Raw genomic sequence first — 22,304 nt, forward strand, 5'->3', positions numbered from 1 at the left:
TGGGTGATCCTCAGAAAAGATGCTTCTGTTTTAGGATGTTGCAGTTAGGTGATAAATTAATGTTCCCACCTTCTCCAAAACATCTGAAAATTGAATCTAAAATTTAATCACAGATAAAACTGATTTGTTGGGATGCAACCAATTTACTATATATGAATAGTCATGGTCTTAATCAAGTGACTAACTCAAACCACTAGATATGTGAAGGTTTAAATAGTTTGTTTGAGAATCAAACAATAGTAGGTAGTATTATTTTTGATAGTATTATTTTTGTTGAATTCAATAAGTAATCTCTAGGATTCGATACAGAATGTTACGTAGAAAAGTTTTTGTACTTTGTGTGGGACAAGAATTGTGGATAAGGTGTGTCTTTTCATTTCTAATATAAAATATATGGGGCACAGTCATTGAATAAAATTCAGAATCCCTTTTAATTCTGTAATTGTATTTCAAAATCTTTTGCTACTTTAGGATGTATGGTTTCATGTTGGTGACTAATCCTAGAAGAAAAATCAATCAAGGCAATATTTTCTAATAGTATATAAGGGGAGACAATAACATTTTCTCTGTTAAAATTCTGTCAGAAATGATTTTTTAAAAAACAAATAGTAATTCTGAAAAAAGGTAGATTCCCAGTTTATGTTCAAATAATAGCTATCTTTTCAGAATTATTTTGGAAGAATCAGGTATTTGTACAGGAAAAAACCCTACTCTGGTGTTTTAATGGTCAGTTTTCTCTTCAACTCTATAATCATAGTTGCTGAATTCACTTATTGTGCTAAATTAAAATGGTGGCTTGGTTTTGCCATTGCCTGACTTCCATTTTGGATTAATGTAGGTAACCCTTGATTTACAATCACAACTGGGACCAGAATTCCCATCATAAGTCATTGTGGCCATAAGTCAAGTTGGATCCGATTTCATGACAATTTTATGGTAGTGATTAAGTGAATAATCATGGTTCTTTAGTATATCATGTGGCAACAAGTCATTGTTGTAAGCTGGTTGCCAAGTGCCTGAATTGTGATAATGTGACTATAGGGGTGATGCAATGGTCATAAGTGTGAATGCAGGTTATAAATCACTTTTTTCAAGGTCATCGTGAATTGTTGTTAAACAAATGGTCTTAAGTCGAGGACTCTCTGTATTTTATTTGAATTATGCCATTAAAAAACACTCTTGATATTATGTGTGAATGCAATCATTGAATAGCCAACAACTGCTAGAAAAGCAGGCCATTGCAAAACTAGATTGCAAAACATCTCTTGTTTTCCCTTTTGCTTCAATTTGGAAGTTATTGGTTCTATTAATAGAGAATGATGGGTATTTCCAGATTAGAAATTGGCTAATTTGGCTATGAAGTATTTGCATTAAACTATATGGTGCTCATAACCTGTAAAGAGCTATTGGGCAATTAGTATAAGTCTAACCCAGTTTATGTTTTCATTTAGCCAACAATGACAGACGATGACCTTGCAGATGCTCTGTCATCTGATTTCACTTGCCCTACTGTACCATCTGCTGGAGAAAAGGAAGTCAGGCCAAAAGAGGTACTGGTTTTGCTGTCTTTTAAAGAAATATTGCCAATCTTGAAATATTCATTTAGAAAGAAAGTTTTAATACATTGCTTTAGCAATAGCAATACATTTAATTTAATACATTGCTTTTAAAACATTGATACACTCATTAATACATTAATGCTGATTTAATGCATTACTTTTATAATTTATGCCAATAAATTTTGTGTTTATATTTATTTATTATATATTTATATTTTTGTGCTATAAGCCTGCAGCAAAAGATGAGCTTTTACAAGCCCATTCTACGACATTGGTCAGCAGTTCGGCTCCTCCCAAAGAGAAGAAACCAAAACTGGAAGAGGTAGATAGATACGTTACCCTATTTAATGTTCTAATACTCAAAAATAGATGCACAAAATTATTATGATCAAGGATTTTGGAAGTCTGCTACAGAAGTTAGGTAACAAAAACTTTCTGAGCTTTCTTTTTCAGTCCTTATTATTCATATTGTTCAAATTGTATCCTGAGAATTTGTATTGAATCATATTAATTGAACTGGATTTAAACTTCATTCTTTGGATGAGTCTTTCCAACTGAAGAAAATATTTTCATCTTTGCTGCTTTTCTCACTCAGCATTTTCCAAAATGCTTTTGAAATGAAGATCTTATTGTGTTTTATCTTAGCCTTCCACCAGAAGGCTTTAGGTGAGAAAATGTCAGTAATCCACAGCTTATTATGAACCTTTGAACAGTTTGAGATAAATAGCTGATATTTAAAGGCGGTTGAGTTCTTATTTGAAAATACAGATAATGGACACATAAAATATATATCCTTTAGTTGCTGCAAGATTTCAAACACATCTATGTTTGAATTTCAGATGTGAAATCAGAATGTGATTTCATTGTCTGCCAAAAGGATCAGTTGTTTCCACTGTGGCTATTGTGTTTTATTGGGCATGACTTCTATAATTCCTTTCTACATGTATTACATGTTGTGTTATAATTACTCAAAATTTTTATTGGTGTGCAGTATCACAAACAATTTATAAAAACATATTAGGATGACATTAATCACTATCTACTTTATTTTTTTTGTGTATAAGACGCACCTTTCCCCCCTGCAAAAAGAGGGTGAAAATCTGGCTTCATCTTAAACGCTGAATACAGCATTTTTGCCCTGCACATCCCATTTTGCAAAAATGGAGGCCCAGAGGGGTTGGGAGGGCTGCAAAGTGCTCCTCGGGGCTGGGGAGAGCAAAAACGAGTGAAAATGGGTCCGTTTTTCACAAAAATGGGGCTGTTTTTGAACTCCCAAGTGCCAAGAGCATTTTGCAGGCCTTCCAAACTCTCTGCACACCCCATTTTTTTTTTTTTTGCAAAAAATGAACCCATTTTTGCAAAAAGCAGGCCATTTTTTGCTTGTTGTTGCTCTCCCCAGCCCCCAGGAGCACTCTACAGGCCTCCAAAACCCTCTGAAATGTCCTGGGTTTTGCTCATTTTTGCCCTCTCCAGCCCCCAGGAGAACTTTGTAGGCCTCTCAAACTCACAAAAAAACCAGGGTGTGCAGGGGGTTTGGATGGCCTGCAGAGTGCTCCTGAGGGCCGGGGAGGGCAAAAATCTTTTTTTTTAAATTATCTCTTCAAAATCTTGGTGAGTCCTATACTCAGATGGGTCTTATAGTAGAAAAATATGGTAATATTGAATAATACTAAGTATAGTACTTATGCTGGAGAGAACATGTTTGGCACTTTATCTAGAAAATTACTCTATGGATTTCTCCCCTTTTTTATTGAACTAAACTGGGATTAATTTTCCTGAGACTTCTCATAATTGTCTCTTATACTGTATAGATCACTCTGCTTTCCTGAGCTCAGAATGTTATACCACAACTACGTCTTCAACCAAGTTTCAAAATTGATTTATTATTATTATGGTTGATGAACCTGCATTATTATCGATTACTTTAAATTCAGTATTAAATATAAAAAGACAGATTATTGCTATGTAATGAAAATTTACCATCCTGCATTCAAATGTTTTAGCTATCAGGTCTAAATTATGCTATAAAACAATTGCTGAAAAATCTGAATTGTCAATACAGCATTATGTCCAATAATTCCCGCACGTGTGAAGATATAAGGAATCGCCTGTATTGTTTCTTTTAATGATTGCACTTTGGTTTTACAATTTAGGTGACAATTAGTGATAGTGCCCTGGATGCTCTTGTGGATACACTTGGTATGCCAGAACCTGAACCTGAAGAAGATACTAGTTCCATCGTTGAAGTTGAAGAGGTACATCTATGCTATAAACATTTTGGGAAACGAGCCCAAAATAGAGTCACTTTGGTCTAGTGATTAAAACACCAGAGTAGAAAACACAAGATTAAGAGTTCTGGTCCTACTTTAGCCAAGAAAGCCAAGTAGGTGATATTGGGCCAAGCACTCACTCTCAATATAACTCAGCTCACAGGTTTGTTGCTGTGGGGAAAATGGGAAGAAAAAGAATATTATGTATCACTGCCTTGACTTATTTATAAAGTAATAGCCAGCAGTGTGCAGCAGCTGCCAAAAAAGCCAACACAGTTCTAGGCTGCATCAACAGAGGGATAGAATCAAGATCACGTGAAGTGTTAATACCACTTTATAATGCCTTGGTAAGGCCACACTTGGAATACTGCATTCAGTTCTGGTCGCCACGATGTAAAAAAGATGTGGAGACTCTAGAAAGAGTGCAGAGAAGAGCAACAAAGATGATTAGGGGACTGAAGACTAAAACATATGAAGAACAGTTGCAGGAACTGGGTATGTTTAGCTTAAGAGAAAGAAGGATTAGGGGAGACATGATAGCAGTGTTCCAATATCTCAGGGGTTGCCACAAAGAAGAGGGAGTCAAACTATTCTCCAAGGCACCTGAGGGTAGAACAAGAAGCAATGGGTGGAAACTAATCAAGGAGAGAAGCAGCTTAGAACTGAGGAGAAATTTCCTGACAGTTAGAACAATTAATCAGTGGAACAGCTTGCCTCCAGAAGTTGTGAATGCCCCAACACTGGAAGTCTTTAAGAAGATGTTGGATAGCCATCTGTCTGAAACGGTATAGGGTTTCCTGCCTAGGCAGGGGGTTGGACTAGAAGACCTCCAAGGTGCCTTCCAACTCTACTATTGTATTGTATTGTATTGTATTGTATTGAATTAATAAAGGCAAGATTTTTTGTAAAAAAAAATCTAATCAATCAACAAATATACAAATAATAAACCTTGTTGGTAAAAGAGTTGTACTCCTAAATTTAGAGTTAAGTACAATTAAATACATTAAGAGGTACTTGGGAATAAAAAGTAATAAGATTAGGTTGCAACTGCAGGAGAATAAAGTGCTATTTAATTAAATACTATATGTTGAGTAGTTATGAAATACTTATGTGTATATGGATCATCATTCATTGGTATGACTGATTTAGGTTTAGGCACTTTTAAATCCCACTGACTTTAGAGTATCTATTTAGATTTCCGAAGAATCATATTTTATATTGATAAATTGTTTTTCCTCCTCCTTTAGCCAAAGGCCATAGAAAGGAAAGAAAAGAAACCTGGTGAACGTGATGATACAATTCCTCCTGAATACAGATTAAAACCAACCTTGGTAACTAATAATCTCCAGCTTTCAGTTACATGCAATATATATTATTTTTGTTAGTTTAGCAATTGCACTGGGATATTAAATTATTCAGTTATTTAGTTGATGTCTTACTGGTTTTACTTCAAGGACACTTTTTCTAAATTTTGCTATATTGTCTCCAGGTTAAGAGGGATAATTGCAGTTTGAGCACTGGGATTCTTGACCTGATTGCTCTTTCATCTTTTACTGCTTTTATGTGCCATGAAAGGCAAGAATAGGGAAATGCTTGTTTGACCTCTTTACAACCATCTGATGAAAAGGACACATTATAACGATTCCATCCAGAATCTGGGTAGTGATTGCTGGGAAGGGGTGATGTGGTCTTTTAGCTTTTTCATTGTCTCTTTTAAATAGCATGTAGAAGTTGTTTATCTCTATGTGCCTGTTGATGTCTGGTTTTTGGAATCTGGAACTATATCATCAAGCTTACCAAATGTCAAATATTAAATACTGGAAGCCAACAATCGGTGTTAATTTTCTTAGGGATATAGAAATACAGCACCTTTGGCTGAACGGATAGTATTAACATCTAAATATAATAGAATATCTAGAAACAATTATACTAATTACAGTAGGAAGCAATGGTATATAATGTCTAAAACGAAAGATCTGATGCTCTTTTTCCTGCTAATTTTCTTTATGGGGAAATCCAACATTAATTGGAAAAAAGGTGCTGATATGGAAAAAATGGATGAAAGTGATGATACTGACTTTGGCCCAAGTGATAGATGATGAAGATTAATTTTTAACATATTCTCTGCTAAGAACAAATGACATCTGTCAGATACTACTCAGCGGCAATATTTACTGGTACAACATTTGTTAATAACATTGTTTGTACCAATGGTATATTAAGCATCTGAGACACCTGTGAAATTAGATCAACTAGTTTAATGTTTTATACAACAAAAAATAACATTTAGAATTTTATGAACTCCATTAAGTCTGTGTAGAAAAAAGATTGTCTATGACAGAATTTACAGGCTGTCCTTGACTTTTGACCATTCATTTAATGAACTATATTAGTTAGACATGTAACAAAGCCTAAATTTTTCAGCGTATAATATTTTCTTGAATTACATACCTAGTATAGGGAATTTGACAACTGGACAGCATGGTCAAAGCCTAATAATGACACTAGGCTTACTACATCATCCGTAGCTTGATCCGTTTCTTCTCAGTAATCAACTGTGCATCTGAATTATTGTTATGATATACAACTATTAAAGTTCTGGGAAATTGAGAAAATATTTCCGTTCCAGTCTGGACTTCTTTTGCATCTTCACTATTTTTATTTTGATTGAATACAAATTGCATTCTTAACAATAGTTCTTTTTTTAAAATATTAGGACAAAGATGGGAAGCCACTGTTGCCAACAGCCGAAGAGAAACCAAAGGTTGTTTAACAATTTTTAAAATATTTATTTACTATTATTTCTATTGAAAAACAACAAATTGAGTGAAAATTTTTATCAGTTCTTTTTTCAAAACATATTGAAAATACATTCAATATTCACTTTGGAGGAAGTTTAGTATAATACAAAGGGAAGTTCTTAATAAAGATTTTTCTTTTCTTTTTTATTATTTTTTTCCTTTCTATTTTTGCAATAGCAAATACAATACTAAGTTAGACCAAAACAAAGGACTGTTTGGTCCAGAGCTGTAAGTCACAGGTTTCAATTCTGTACATGCAGGAAATTAAAGAAAGAAGACAGGAAATCAAAAGTGTTCTTTCATTGTTGATTCCCAGCAACTGACACTTTAGATGTGGAGTATTTTTCTGCTAGTAATAGAAGAAATCCAAATGAATAGCCTTATTCTTATATCAATTTGTCTTCATACATTGGTTACCTTTAGCACATTTGATGGCAATGATTTATATAATTTAATAACATGTAGTTGAAGAAATTATTTCCTTTCACCATTCACAAATCTCCTCATACCTTACTTCAACAAATAAGACCAGGTTCTAATACTGTGGAGGGCTGAGAAAAACTTTTTAATACTGAATTTTTTCTATATATAGATGATTTTATAAGCCTCTATTATCCCCCACCAGTGGTTCACATTCTTACTTTAAAAACTCAAAATATACTTTCCTTCTGCATGTCTTACCTTAGTTTTCTGTCTCTTACAGTGCAAGTAAAATAATATTTTACCAATGCCTATTGCTCTAAAAGTTTCAGATCTTCTTTTGATTTACAGTATACTGTAACAGAGGCATGTTTTGCATTATGAATAAAATCTCATAAGAGTTGAATCAATATCTTAGAAATCTTTCTTTGTGTTAGGTGTATAATATAATATGCTATTGGTGTGCTATCAGTTTGCATTAAAGCAGGCTAACTGGATCGTCAGAAGAAAGGGAAACTGCAAGATTCCCTTTTTTGCAACCGTATTATTAATACAGTGCTGTTCCTCCGGGGGAGGGGAGTTCAGATCCCTCTCTTTTGAGCAGAAATGCATACATATTTCCAACCAAATATTCACCCCACAGTAATCATGTTCTTACCTCTGCTGAAGAATACCAACTTGATAAATGGTACTTGATAAGTGTTTGTACTATAAGAGCCGTCCGTGGTGGCACAGTGGTTAGAAAGCAGTATTGTAGGCTAACTCTTCCCACTGCCAGGAGTTTGATCCTGACCAGCTCAAGATTGACTCAGCCTTCCATCCTTCTGAGGTTGGTAAAATGAAGGACCAGATTGTCGAAGGCAGAGTCAGCAGTTTTCTAGCTCTGCAAACTGCTTAGAGAGTACTGTAAAGCACTATGAAGTAGTATATGCAAGTATATGTAAATCTAAGTGCTATTGCTATTGTCGCTGTCATTTTTGTCTATTTTTAATTGATTACTCTGTATCTATTTTCCCTTTTTGTTTTACAGCCAATTACCGAGACTGAACTCATTGATGAATTTTCAAAAGATTTTGTCTGTCCTGCTTCTTCCACAGAAAAATCAAAACCAGCTGAACTTGCTGATACATCTAAGGTTTGTCCCAAATGCTACAGTTAAATCCAAAATACTATATTGAATTAGATTACTTTTTCTACTGATTCTGCCCCAATATGGTGAAAATGGCATGTTCTGCTCCTGTCAGCTAAGAAGTGTTGCCTGGTGGAGCCCAGAACGAGAGATTTTTGAAACATCGTTCCCCCTTTGTTTGGCCTGTCCCTGCTGCCTTTTGTAAACTTGATGTTCATGGATTTGACACTGCTCCTGGTGATGTGGATGATTGGTTGGATTATGCCTGGATGCCATGTTTTATTATTTTTATTTATTTTTTAAAAAAATATTGTCCATTCATGTATTTTATATCATGCCATGTAAAAGTAAGATGAGCAGCAATATAAATCCAACAAACCAAGTCCTCAGCTAGGAAGCTCTTTTGAGAAATATGAGAGTAGTATTTTTCAATGCATCAGTAGAATTTCAGATTGAGAAAGATTGCATTGGATAGACGCAGATGAAAAATTGTGTAAATTCATCCATAGTATAACTTCATCTTATATTCTGCTCTTCTGTAACTCATCATTTGTTAAGGTTTAGGTAGCATGCTGAGAAATAGAGATTTAGGCAAAACTCCTTTTAATGGTGCTCAAACAGTCATACCTTTTAATGATTAAAATTAATTCATCATTTTTCCCCTAAGAAACCTGTGGCAGATGAGTCCTCCAAAACTCCCAAAGAAAAAGTAGCTGCATTTCCTATAGCTGTTCCTGTGCAACCTTTGGCTTCATCAGAAGTTTCATCAGTGAGTATCTTCTTAGAGACCACAAAATGAAGTCACATTTGAGAGGGCAATAGCTCTCTCTCTCTCTCTCTCTCTCTCTCTCTCCCTCCCTCCCTCCCTCCCTCCCTCCCTCCCTCCCTCCCTCCCTCTCTCTCTCTCTCTCTCTCTCTCTCTCTGTGTGTGTGTGTGTACATGTACATGTGAGAGAGGGAGGGAGAGAGTCTTTGTATGTGTGGGTATGTGGGTATGTATATATTATTTAAAAACTGAACAAAAACTTTTATTTGATTCTAGTATCTTATGACGGAAGAAGATTTATTCGTTGAATATAATATAAAGATGAAATGTTCAGATGTTTTCTAAATCAAATATTTTAATTGTGTTGATTGACTGGAATCTCATTATATCTGCCTGTTAAACACACAAAGCCTCCTGATCTATGTATGCAAAAGTAAATCCTGTAATTAGTATCTGTTTGTGCCTTAGAAGCCCGAGTCAACTAAGCCCCAGAACACATCTGCAGAAGAAGCTGTCTCAGCTTCAACTGTGCCTTCTGTGAAATCTTCAGCTCCTACAGTCACTTCTCCAGTGAGTAACCAGTTACATAAATTAATATAAAATTAATACAAAATATCCCAAGTTGCACTTGATCAAGTCCAATAATTGATTTTATGGCAAAGCCATAGTGGCCAATAGCTAGACTCTGCCCACTCCCAGGAGTTCGATCCTGACCAACTCAGGAATGACTAAACCTTCCATCCTTCCAAGGTCAGTAAAATGAGGATCCTGATTGTTGGGGGCAATATGTTGACATTGTAAACTGCTCAGAGAGTGCTCTAAAGCAGAGGTTCCCAATCCCCAGTCCATGGCCCGATACCAAGTAGAGTGTGAGCGTGCAAAGCTGCATTTGTACAAGTGGCACACATGTGCAAAATTTTTCCCTCTCCCTTCACTGTCGCACTACCAGCATCGGAAAGGTTGGGGACTGCTGCTGTAAAGCAGTATAGAGCAGTATCTAAGTGCTATTGCTATTGCTATCTTTAATATCCTTATGAAAACTTTCGGTATAGACCACCCAGAAGTAGCAATTCGCACATCTTAAAGTTATGAAAGTTGAGAAATGCTGATATAAATAATTTGTGAGCTGAGATAATCTGGATTTTTTTCTCTTTTTTTAATATTTTGGATTGTTAGATTGAATCTTTTTCAGGGGGTGATTAAGTCCAATTTAACTTAAGCTTTTGGCAAACGAAAGTCTTTAAATGTAATTTATCTAGGAGAAAATTCCATATAAATTTTGTCTATACGTACTACTATTTTTTTTACTTAGTCTAACCAATTCTACATTACAATACTATCATAATAGTAACAAGTTTTCTTGACTGTTATTTTATGTTAAATTTGAGATCAATAGTATTATATTTCTCATTTTTCAATCAGTTTTTAAAAATACCTATTAATTGATTTTGCTTGTTATTTATAGAGCACACAAGCAACTAATGAAGCACTAGAAGCCTTATCTGGAAGCCTAGGAAAAAATGAACCTGCTCCAGAAGAAAAAAAACCTGCTGTGGATAAAGTGAAAGTAATAAAATATCTAATTTGCTGATTATAATGGAAAGGGCCTTTCTTATTTTCTGAAAGTACCAAAATAGTTCGCTATGAAGTGTAGTTTTTCTATAATTGCTAGCATTTACTGTAATTTTCAATTTTTGAAAGTATTTCTCCAATGATGGAACAGTGCCATGAACAGTGGCTGGATTTCAACACTGAACATTATATATTCATAATTATATATGTTTGTGGCTTCATGCATTGTGTGAAGCCAATCATTCTGGTTTGTGGCGGAGCCTGATGTATGAAGTCAAGTCAATTATGACTTGTTCCACAAACCATGCTCAAGCAATTCAAAGCTTACCAGGCATCATTGCAGTCACAATCAGAGATATCCTAAAATAGTATTTTGAAAGCGGCATGAAAGAAGAAGAACATGGGTGTTGCTGTGGTTTTAAGGAATATATCTTAAAATGGCCACTTGTTGAATAATTCTTCTCATGCTCTTCATGTGTGGTAGGGAATTGGCTGAAAGAATCTCTGTGATAGTCAACAATAGATTTAGTTATTGTTTTAGAATACAAAGCAATGGGACAATTCTAATGAATTATACTGAAACTGTCTTCTTGTTGAAAGTTTCTGTTTCTCGTATTCTTCTTGTTCAGGAAAAATCAAAAAAAGAGAAACATGAGAAACTTGGGGAAAAGGAAGAAACCATCCCTCCGGATTACAGATTAACTGAAGTAAAGGTAATAGAGCTTATTTTTCTTGTATGCTTCACTTTTGTTGTTAAAAATGTAGTTTTTATGTTTTAATAAACTTTCTGCAGAATTGTGGCATAAACCTCAGTATATCAAGTGATGAATTTTGGATTTATGTTATTGCTTACACAAGACATAATGTATAGATTCTATGGAGCTTTGGCCTGATCTAGTACAGTTTATTCACATGACATCAGGTGCCCAATGACAGCTTAGCTCACTATCTAAACCAGTGGTAGTTTCCGGATCCCGTTGCAACCGGTATGTTGCAACGGGGCCCGGCGTCTACCTCAGGCCAGCACGCTGTGCACGCATGTGCACCAACCGCCCTGCGATGTTCCAGCTGCTCGGCGGAGGTCGTGCAGGTGCCGTACGCTGCGTGTGCTTGTACAAATGGTCCAGTGAGCTTAAAAAGAGGTAAAGAATGTGGGCGGGCAGGTGGGCCCAACAGAACACCGTTCCAGTAGGGTGGCCGCTGCTCCCAGCTGCCACCGGCACGCAGGTACTATTCTATACTATAGAATATATTGATAGCTGTGTAAAGAGTTCAGTTAAATATACAAATTATTCTGAACCATTTTCTTCATGTTTTTCTTCTCATATGGCAATATATTTGCTAGGTCTGTGATGGCAAGGTCCCAAACCAATTTTAGTTAATTTGTTAACTTTGTTCAAATACGTGTCCTGAAATTGGGGAAGTCTGCAGGAGTGGGGGGTCAAAAAAAAAAGAGATAAAATAGTAGCCATGACAATATGAGAGTAGTGTTACCATTTTGGGGGTGTATATTATGAGGCTTCAATTTAGTGATTGTGGTTGCTCTCTTTGAGTTTTTTGAGCACCTCAATAACCCTGTTTCATGCCTTTTTTGGGATCTTATTTGCAATATTTCTGTACTGCACACTTAATACTGTAAGTATTACAGTTCTGAGATATTACTATACACCTTGTATTGCAAAAATAACAGATCAAATTCCTAAAAGCTTTGTTTTATCTCACAACTCATGTTGCTTCAGAAATTTGCTTGCAGATGTAATGTAGAAATGCATAAATGTAGGAATGCATCAACTTGAGATTTATCCTAGATGTTGGCACTGCCAGTGTTTGTTTAATGGCCCTTCAATCTCTCTCCCAACTCCCCAATCCCTGGAGTTGCTTAGTTTAGGCATTGGCAAGGGAGTTTACATATTAATGAAAATTATGGATCTGGATTATGGGTCTAGAAGGTGCTGGGTGCCTACTATGACAAAAGAAATAATTAACTAATTGGGGCTAGAGCAGAAAGTTTGTTACATTGAAAGAGTAAATAGAAAAAGCTACTGTGTCTTGTCTTTTTCATTTAAAAAGGCAGCTTACAGGATCCTTTTTATGTCATCATAAAGTAATAAACATTAAAACTAAATAAAATATTTCTAAAGTTCCAAAAGCAAAATTCGTTGACAAAAAAAACCACTCATTGGAACTTGTAACAGCAAAATGCAGTTAAGAATGATCCTCCTGCAATTATTCCTGCTTTTTATGTTGAATTTTAGTTTGAGGAGTGTTGGAAGCTATATTGTTCACCTTTATCTAGACAATAGCATTTTAAATTGCATGTGGATCCTTGACAGTCTTGTACAATATATCAAGATCCTGAATTAGTATGAATGATGTAACTTGATTACATGTTGACTCTTCTCAAAATTTCTGAGTCGGTGGAAAGATATATCTTGTATATATTTATAACAGATATAACTAAATCTTCCAGCTCATCTTTCAGCAAGGGCAACACCATCTTTTTCACAAACATATTTGAGGAAGGAGCAGAAGCTAATTAAAATATGCAGTTAATAAAAGCAGCTGCAGCATTTGTTATGGTCACTCTGGAAATATATATACTTGATTCTATGAGATGGTTGATGTCCTAAATTTAGGACAGAATTATGTTTAATATTTGACTAACTGCCACAGTGCAGTAATGACTAGATTCCCTTTTTCCCTCCACAGGATAAAGATGGGAAGCCACTTTTGCCAAAACCTGAAGTAAAGCCTCTGGTGAGTGCACAGATTGGTCAGGAACCTTATATATATATAAGGTTTAGAAATAAATAAATTAAAAGCTTTTGTATGGCATAATGTCTTCTAATTGGACACTTACTTAACTGACTATTAATTCTTTCATAATTAAGAGTTCTAAATGGAGAGTTCTGTGTTCAGTCACCCTATGAAGGAGAAAATACATTTAGACATGCATTAAAACATTTTTAATAATTTGTTCTGATTCTAGCCCCTGAGTGAAAGTGAACTTCTTGATGCTTTGTCTGAAGGGTTTTCTTGTTCTGCACCAGCATCAACAACAGAAACACCGTTGGTAAGGATTGGTTGAGTCTGAGAGAGACTTTTGACACTCAGATGAAATTACATACATAATCTAGATATATATAAAAAATTCTATTAACTATAGTAGAACTGTATACTTTATACCAGTGATGGCTAACCTTTTCCGGACCGAGTGCTCAAAGCGCACCTGAAACCCCCCCCCCAATGCAATGTGCGCACTGCCCCTGTGCCTGCCCTACCCCTGCACATGCATGCACAGCCCCCTGCATGCCCCACAGCCCCTCACATGGGGTCCCTGTGCATGTACGCATGGCCCCATGCATGCACCCATGCATGTGTGCATGGTCCCTCCGCATGTGCCCTGCCCCCCGCACATGTGTGGCAGAGACCCAATGACCAGTGGCTGGTGGGAGGTGCACACATGCACAGCAGAGCTGAACTGGGGCCACGGCTCACATGCCAACAAGAGAGGGCGCTGCGTGCCACCTGTGGCACCCATGCCATTAGTTCGCCATCACACCTTTATACTGTTGAATTGCACTCAGTGTTATTTCAAGTATAGAAGCACCTAGATCTGCACAATAACGTATTTATAGGGTCATTTTTACATCCCTTTAAATACATTTTGACACATATTTTGGATTTTTTTTCATAGTTGATATATCGCAAGTTCATCTTTTAACTGACATTTTTAGAACATTTCTGGATAAGCCAGAATTTTTTTAACACAAGGGACTTTTATAGAAGGCAGTCAACATTGAGAGTTTTCATTTTATTAGCAGGCTAGGAAAGATTGAATTTTGGCTGATAGCAGGTTTCCCTTCCAAAATCTGATTTGAAAGAAAAAGGAACACACATGATTTTCAGAGATCAGTTTTAAAATGCCATATACATTAATGTGATCACGTGACACTTTTATAGATATATTTGCATTTATGAATCTGTACACAGCCCAGAAATCTTGCCGAAAAAAGGGCAAAAATATATCAAGGAACGTTATAGTAATTTCTGATTGGAATGTCTTGCCTTTGTAAGATGAATGAACCTCCTATTACATAGACACACAAAACATCTTTCAAAACAGAGTCACTTGTCCATCTACCTCTTCCAACTTAAAGCAGCAGTGGGAAAAAAAGGGAGATGAGATGAACAAAGCAAGCAGCTGCACTAGAAGAGAAAACAAGAGATGGACAATATGAGTAGAGAGGAGGAAGCAAAATAAATGAGAGAATCCCTATTGAAGCTTTATAAGAAGGGTTTTAGAATCACCATTAAGCAGCAAGCAGGAGCTTAGCCCATCCCAAGTTCTTCAGGTGACCTAATTTTCAAAGGTATTTGTGTCTCAGTCATTGCTGCCATTTGAGAAGTGTAGAGCAAATGCTCTATTGCTTTCCTAATAAATTTTAGCTTGTTTGCATTTTATAGAAGAGGGGAAATGCCCTACTTCTTTGCATTGCTTCTTCCTCTTCAACCATCTGCATCAAGAGTTCTGATTAGCTGAAGCTAAGAGTGTGGCACTCCCTTTCAACAGTGCATGCTCTCTTTCAATGTCATCTCCCCCTCCCCTTTCAGCAATAGTTACTGGGCGAAAAATCTGTTGCTTTTTCTGTAACTTCTTTAGTTTTAGAAAAGCATTTAGGACAGGGAACTGCTTCTGACCTGTCCCTTAATGCCTCCCAAATGCTTTTTAGGAGGCATTAAGGGACAGGTCAGAAACAGTTCTCTGTCTTAACTTCTTTTTGTCTCACTTTTACGTGTATTGATGAATCATTTCCTTTCCTTGTAGAAATCTACAGGTCCTAGCAAGCCTGCTGTTCCTACAGAAGAGGTTATTTCTTCTGCTGCTGCTTCTGCTGTGCATTCTTCTGTTCCAAAAGAAGCAGTCCTCCCAGTAAGCAGAGCAATACTTCCTGATAACTGTTCTTATGGCCAAAATGTCAGACATTAGCAACTTTCAGCAACCTATCAATATTCTGATATGTTGACATTGCAATTCAGTTTCATTAGCCCCATTTGATGTTTTAGGAATGTTGTTGATTCAAGTTCAAGTCCAGGATCTTGAAGTTTGGAAGAAACTGTAAATTATTTAAAGATATATGCACCTAGTCATTTGCTTTTTTTTAATATATATTGTTACTCGTTGGAGCAATCTAGTAGTGTCCTTGAGTTCCATTGGAAGCATTGTTTGAGTTAAATTTGATCTACAACTATTTAAAAAAGGTTTTAGAAGTATTGAAAGCTGAATTCCCTTGCTTTTAGTCAGAGGTGCAGAAATAAAATGATGACTCTAGTTTTTCCTGAAGCCTTTCAAAGCTGTTTCACTGGGCTCTACATAATCTCTACCCCTCCAGAAGTTTATGATTGCGTCTACATATGTGTTTTTTGTTTTTCTTAAATGTGTCAGGGTAGGAAAGAACTTGATGATGCTGCAGACCTTCTTGCTGACACACTGGGACAAAGAGAGCCTGACCCAGATGAAAACAAACCATTTTTGGATAAAGTAAAGGTGAGAAAAGAACATACCCTTCTCCCCAAATTGTGAATTACTACTGTACTTGTTTTCCGGAGTTTCAAAGAAAACTAGCTGTCCTGAGCTAAGTAATTGGCAGAAGTACAGATGGACTGAGCCAGGAAAGTTTGCTGAAGAAGTAGAGAAAATAGATGTTTTCTGTGTCAGCTCTGTAAAGTCAGTTTGTTTCACTGCCCATTTTATTGCTTATTCCTGCTAGGGAACTCTTTTGCTCCCTTTGTTTGCCTTTTTAACTACTGAAAATAAAAATAAAAATTTAATTTTATCTCGGTAGTCTTTGTTTATATGAAATACATTTAGATTGCAAAATTATACCTGTGCAAGAAAATTTTTACTTAAAAACTACAGATTTGTTTATGTATAAGAGCCTCTGGGCCGCAGTGGTTAGAGTGCAGTACTGCAGGCTACTTCTGCTGCCTGCTGCCAGCAAATTTGGCAGTTTAAATCCCACCGGGCTCAAGGTTGACTAAGCCTTCCATCCTTCCAGGGTAAATAAAATCAGGACCCAGGTTGTTGGGGGCAACATGCTGACTCTGTAAACCGCTTAGAAAGAGCTGTAAAAAGCACCGTAAAGCGGTTTACAAGTCGAAGTGCTATTACTCTTGCTATAATCTGTGTTAATTTTTACAAAAGACTTAGTTCCAAAGAACTGAAAATTCAGAGGCTTGACTTAAAATATTTTAAAATGTCTTAAAATGTCCTAGTATTTCTTGAACTAATTTACAAAAAATATATATGTTGCTTTGCATTTAGATGGCATTGTAAAACATATCATATACTTGAAACTGCAATGTTTTGTGGCATTTTTTGTAATGTTTATGTGACATCAGTTTTTAAACATTTTCATTCTTCTGAAAAGATTGTGTGTACTGCTGAGATATAGACAAGACTGTCATCTATAAATGATGGTTGGAATTCATTAGACTTCTCTAAAAAAATAGTGCATTTTTTTAAAAAGCCCACTTTTTATAGGAAAAAGCCAAAGCTGAACATTTGGACAAACTTGGAGAAAGAGATGATACAATCCCTCCTGAATATAGACATCTTCTGGACTCAGATGAAAAGGTAAATAGATACTTTTAAAGTCAAACTTACGACATATGTTTTTTTTAAAAAAACTAAATGTACTGGAGCAGGAATAGACTGTCAAATAACATTGATTAAAAAAACTAATACAGCCCTAGGGGCTTCTAAATGTGTTGAAATTGAACATTCAGGATGGGTTCTGTTAACCAAGATTCGTGGGAGTTGTTGTCTAAGAGTCTAGTGAAGGATGCTTTAGAGCAACTACGGCAGATTATTTGATATTGAAAATGAAAGCATTTTAACCCTTCATATTTATTGAAGCTGTGTTTTACATATATGCAAACATAGGACTGGAAAAAAACTTTATGGGTCTTCTAGTCCAGCCCTCTGCCCAAGGCAGGAATCTTTACACCATTCAGGACAAATGATTGTCCAATCTTTTCTTGAAAATCTCCAGTGATGGAGATTTTTACTGGAGATATGGTTTTCCATAAATACAATAAAACATTTAAAGTTTCAGCATGCAGGTAGTCCTGAACAAACAGAATTAGGAAAAGCTGAACAATCTAACAAGCATTCTAGATTATTTAAAATAGATGACTAGACTTGAATAGGTTGGTGAATGAAACTGATATTTAATTATGTTTATCTTTGTCAAAGGGTAAACCTATAAAGCCAAAAGATAAAGATGGTGAGAAGCCCAAAGAACAAACGGTAAGGAAGTATTACTTTCAATTCTATGCTGTGCTTGCTTGTCGATAGATTGGCTTAGTTTATTGAAATATGAATCTACCTCTAGGACCAAAATGATGGATATAAATCCCTTAATGTAGCATTAATTTTAATACTGTTCAGATGAAAAGGTGTCTTATCAGTTTGTATAAGACCAATGAGAAATAAGATAGCTTCCATCTTTAATAATATTGGAAAGAACGTATTCTTTCTTATTTTATTTATTTAAATTTCTACACTATCCATCTCATCTAGTTGACCTTGGGTGGCTTAGCTGAAGAAAATTTAGGTCAAGAAACCAATCAAATTCTTTAAATAAATGCAGGATTCTTATGACACATAATGAATTAGAAACCAAATAGAGCTAGCTCTGGTAGTGATAATGGAGTACTTTTATTACTTCTGCTGCTGCAGCTTGGTGGGCTTTTGTTCCCAGCTGTTTGTCTGCCGTTTCATATCAATTAACCCCATGTACCAGTGAAGACCCTCAAGGGGTAGGCCCCAGTGGTGACCATTAAAGAGAAGGATGGTTTTAATTTTAATGACAAAGACCTGTGGCACTTGAAAATATTTCTACATTTTGAAAGTCCTCATTTCATTTGCTCTGCATCTTTTGTACCAAATATGTTTGAAACTGACAAATAGATGTTTGAAATTTCTGTATTTTGGTTTAGAGCTTATCTCGTACGATGGTCTTGGAAAATTTAGCAGTTCTTTAAAATAATTATTCTTATTTCAGAAGCCAGACAGTGACTCAGCAGCCATTGATGCTCTTTCTGGGGATTTCGACCATTGTGTTAAACCTGCTGTTTCCCAGCCACCTTCAACAAAGGTAGGTCTCTTTTTTGGCAAGATCAGGTGCCCTTTAACTCAGACTTAACGTCCTGCCACATTAAGGGAGCAAAAGTAACAAAAGGTAGTTTGCAAAATGGCCTAATAAACAGCAAGTAAAATCTGCTGCTAAGCAAGATTTGATTTATGTGGTTCTGAATTTTTATATGTATGTATGTATGTGTTTGTGTGTATGTATGTGTGTGTGTGTGTGTGTGTATGTATGTATATATATATGCATTCTACTTGTTGAATGTAAGTCATATTTAATAAAGAATCCCATTTGAAAAGTCCAAGATGACCCGAATCAAAGTTGTACTACCTACTATTTCTACCTTGCTCTTAAGGTGAGAAGCAAACGTAGTACTTCTACCTCTTGTTTTCTCTCCAACACCTCCTTGAGTTTGGTTGGGCTGAAAAAAGGGACTGCCCCAAAATTACCCAACCGGCTTTCATCCCTAAGGAAGGCCTAGAACTCTTATCTCCCAATTTCTAGGCCTGCACCTTCCCCACTACACCATATTGCGTAAATGTGGATTTTTTTTCCTATTGTGCATGGAAATCCATATATGTGAGAAGAAATTCAACATCTTCGGTTTAACAATCTTTATTAGACCTTAATTATGTCCAAGTTTGAGTTGTCTAAGAATTCTTCAATAAGGAAATAGACCAGGAAAAAGGAGAAAAATACATTGGAAAAAAATTAAAAACTATCTGTTCTTAATCATATAGCAAAACAACTGTTAGGGGTTTTTGAAACTTGAAAGCTTATTCTCTTCTGTGTCATTCGGTTGATTATAACGAACATGGTTAGCTCTGGCTTTTTATCATGGATACTGTGTGAAATGAATTTTAAAAAAAACATTCATATTTTCTGTCTCTCTTGTGGTTATCCAGTGAACAATGTTTAATAGAAAGTTTATAAATAGATGTTTTCTCAGTTTAATGCCACTCCTCTAAAACATCCCCATTTATACTATGCTAGAGCGCCATCTGCCTGTTTTAGAATATGCATTTTTTCATGTTTTTAATTTTGCTTGCATAATTTTATTTCCTCTCCTATTTCCATGAAAATTTGAGGACTGGATTCATTTAAATATTTAAAAAGACAGAATTCATGGTTTATCTACTCACAATTATTTGCATATAGCTTTACCAAATACCAAATACCAAAACTCCTTCCTTTGGTAGGTTTGGTTTAATTTTTAGGTAACCTGATTTTTAGGTAATTAAAAATTCTACCAAATATGAGAATATAGCTGAAGTTAATCCCACATTGGCTTCTAAAACTAAGAATAGACCTGTTAAACAAATGCTGTTTAAGAGTGATATTTTATTTCTAGTCTTTGCAGGAACCTGCATCAATTAACTCAAATAATAGAGCAAAGAATTGGTTGTTTTAAATGCTAATTCAGGTTTCTTAAGATTCAAATGGAATGAGGGAACAAGTATTAAATGCCTGTTCTTGCTTTTATTTCTTAGTTGTAAATCTGAGTTTTATTTGTTCTCATGTCTCCGGTGCAAATGCTGCCTAAATTATCCAAAGAAAGTCTTCACTCATCAAAAATAAAAGTTGTTTTGAATGTCTCTAATAAATAAAAGCTAATAAAGCTTTTCTCACAATAAAATTGTGCTAAGTATAGACTTGTTTTTGTTCATTTGCCTCTCTAAAACAATTGAAATAGGGCAGAGTTTTACCACATGCATTTATATGCCCTCAATAAAATGCAATACTTTATTCTCACACCATAAATAAAAAATATGCATGAACCTGTATTTTTAAACATTAAGCTTTAGAAAACCTACATCTTCCACAAGAAGAGAAAGCAGAACCAGAAAAGGAGATGCTTGGCAGGAGATCTAATTCCCCAGTCAAGTGTTTCCTTAACTAAAGTCTCAGCAGCTGCATTATATAAAACCATAACGCCTCTTAAACTTATATTATGAAACTATATGGTGTTCTACCTTTAACAACTAGTTTTAGCTTCTACTTCCAGTTATTCTCAACCCTTGGGTTACATCTCCATCATATTAATTTCATTTTTTCTGCATAGGTAATGCTTGAATTAACGATCATCCATTTAATGATTGAAATAGGGAAAAGTGATAGTTGACCTGTCTTCAAAGTTGGGACCACTGTATTACCATAATAGTCATGTGATTAAAATTCAGGCACTTGCCAAACCAGATTACATTTACCACCAATAGCAGCATCCTGTGGTTACTTAATCATGATTAGTGATCTTCCTAACTGCCTTCTAACAAGAAATGTTAATTGGGGGAAGTTGGATTCACATAACAAATATGATTTCCTTCAGGACCATTTCTGGTCCCAATTGTGGTCTCATGCAACTACACTTTGAAAAAATGTTATTTCTTGGAAAAATGAACAAGCAATTTTCTCTGTTGGGCATAGGAGGAGAAATCAAAAGGTGCTGCCTCATCTAAACCTAGGAAGGAGGAAAAGAAATCCAAAACATCCAAGAAGGTAAGATTGTTTAGCATAGTGTGATTTGTTCCACCTTTGCCTCTTGTATGAGCTGGAGAATTTCTGAATCATCTTATGTGCAATTTTTAAGCTTATTCTGTTATCCTCTATTGTTAGTCAGGAAGCCTGATTTTTTAAATCTCATTTAATTACTTTCACTTACTACTAGAATAGAAATCATGAACCTGTTGTTGTACTCAGGTTGAGCAATGTGAAACTGGGGATACAAAGAAGAGTGACTATAATCAATTGAAACTATACCCTGGCCTGAATCATATTTATGAGAACGTTATTTCTAAATTTCATGTAGAAGCTAATGGAGATTTTATGGAACCTGCGTACATTATTTGCCTAAATTCATAGGCATATTTAATAGTAGCTTCTATCTTAGTTTCTTAAACATGTAAATGATAACCTTTTTGCTGTTTTAGATGCTTGTATTGTGGCTGGGAGGGATCTAATCTGGAGTGGCTTAGATTGGAGTGCCACCTTAGCTAACAATGGCTAATCGCTAAGTGATGATTGTATCATTTAGCAATAGAAATTTCATCCCAATGGTGATTAAGTCAAGGATAACCCATGTGGTAAAAAAATACATTTACCATTGGGTGTCATTGCTCTGATCAAATGTTGAATCTTTAGATACATATGAAAGTACCAATTAACTTTTAAGAGAGATGGTTTTAGGGCGTGAAAATCTTTTTACCCCAATCTCTGGCTTTTGATCATTTTCTGTATTTCAAACACACCACCCTAAGTCTTTATTTACCATTATTTTTAAATGATCTGGCTAACACATCATGCTTTACTATGGTTTGATTAACCTTGTCCTATTGAAAAACTTCACTTCACAGAACACGCTAAGCCAAAACCAGCCCCCCAAGACATAATTCATAACAGACTCTGTGAATTCAGTGTTTACTACATGGATGCAATAACTAATGTCATGATTCTTTTTTCCTTTCTTTTAAGGCAAGGGAACAATCTTCCACTGCAAAATCTGAAAAACAAAAAAAAAGTTAAATGTCATCAGGTAATGCAGTCCTAAGTTTTCTATCATGAATATATAATATGCATGTGACTCAGAATGAATTAACATTTAGAAAATCTGTAGTAATAAACCCTGACATCAGGACAG

The 22,304-nt window shown here is 35.5% G+C and overlaps 1 protein-coding gene across 8 annotated transcripts in view; it reads left to right on the forward strand.

The window, feature by feature from the left end:
- The window catches only part of CAST (calpastatin), an 84,833-nt gene that overhangs the window by 60,246 nt on the left and 2,283 nt on the right, over positions 1-22,304 (forward strand). For all 8 annotated transcript variants that reach the window (XM_081942887.1, XM_081942888.1, XM_081942891.1 and 5 more), the window contains 19 exons: positions 1,452-1,550; positions 1,789-1,881; positions 3,713-3,814; positions 5,077-5,160; positions 6,546-6,593; positions 8,081-8,185; positions 8,847-8,948; positions 9,414-9,515; positions 10,411-10,512; positions 11,147-11,230; positions 13,227-13,274; positions 13,507-13,590; positions 15,346-15,450; positions 15,964-16,065; positions 17,062-17,154; positions 17,776-17,829; positions 18,587-18,679; positions 21,095-21,166; positions 22,139-22,199. In XM_081942887.1, coding sequence (XP_081799013.1) covers positions 1,452-1,550; positions 1,789-1,881; positions 3,713-3,814; positions 5,077-5,160; positions 6,546-6,593; positions 8,081-8,185; positions 8,847-8,948; positions 9,414-9,515; positions 10,411-10,512; positions 11,147-11,230; positions 13,227-13,274; positions 13,507-13,590; positions 15,346-15,450; positions 15,964-16,065; positions 17,062-17,154; positions 17,776-17,829; positions 18,587-18,679; positions 21,095-21,166; positions 22,139-22,189 — 1,623 coding nt within the window. In that variant the 3' untranslated portion in view covers positions 22,190-22,199. The remainder of the gene's footprint in view (positions 1-1,451; positions 1,551-1,788; positions 1,882-3,712; positions 3,815-5,076; positions 5,161-6,545; positions 6,594-8,080; positions 8,186-8,846; positions 8,949-9,413; positions 9,516-10,410; positions 10,513-11,146; positions 11,231-13,226; positions 13,275-13,506; positions 13,591-15,345; positions 15,451-15,963; positions 16,066-17,061; positions 17,155-17,775; positions 17,830-18,586; positions 18,680-21,094; positions 21,167-22,138; positions 22,200-22,304) is intronic.

Source organism: Natrix helvetica (genome assembly GCF_964273705.1).
Source record: "Natrix helvetica genome assembly, chromosome: 2".
Taxonomy (NCBI): Eukaryota; Metazoa; Chordata; class Lepidosauria; order Squamata; family Natricidae; genus Natrix; species Natrix helvetica.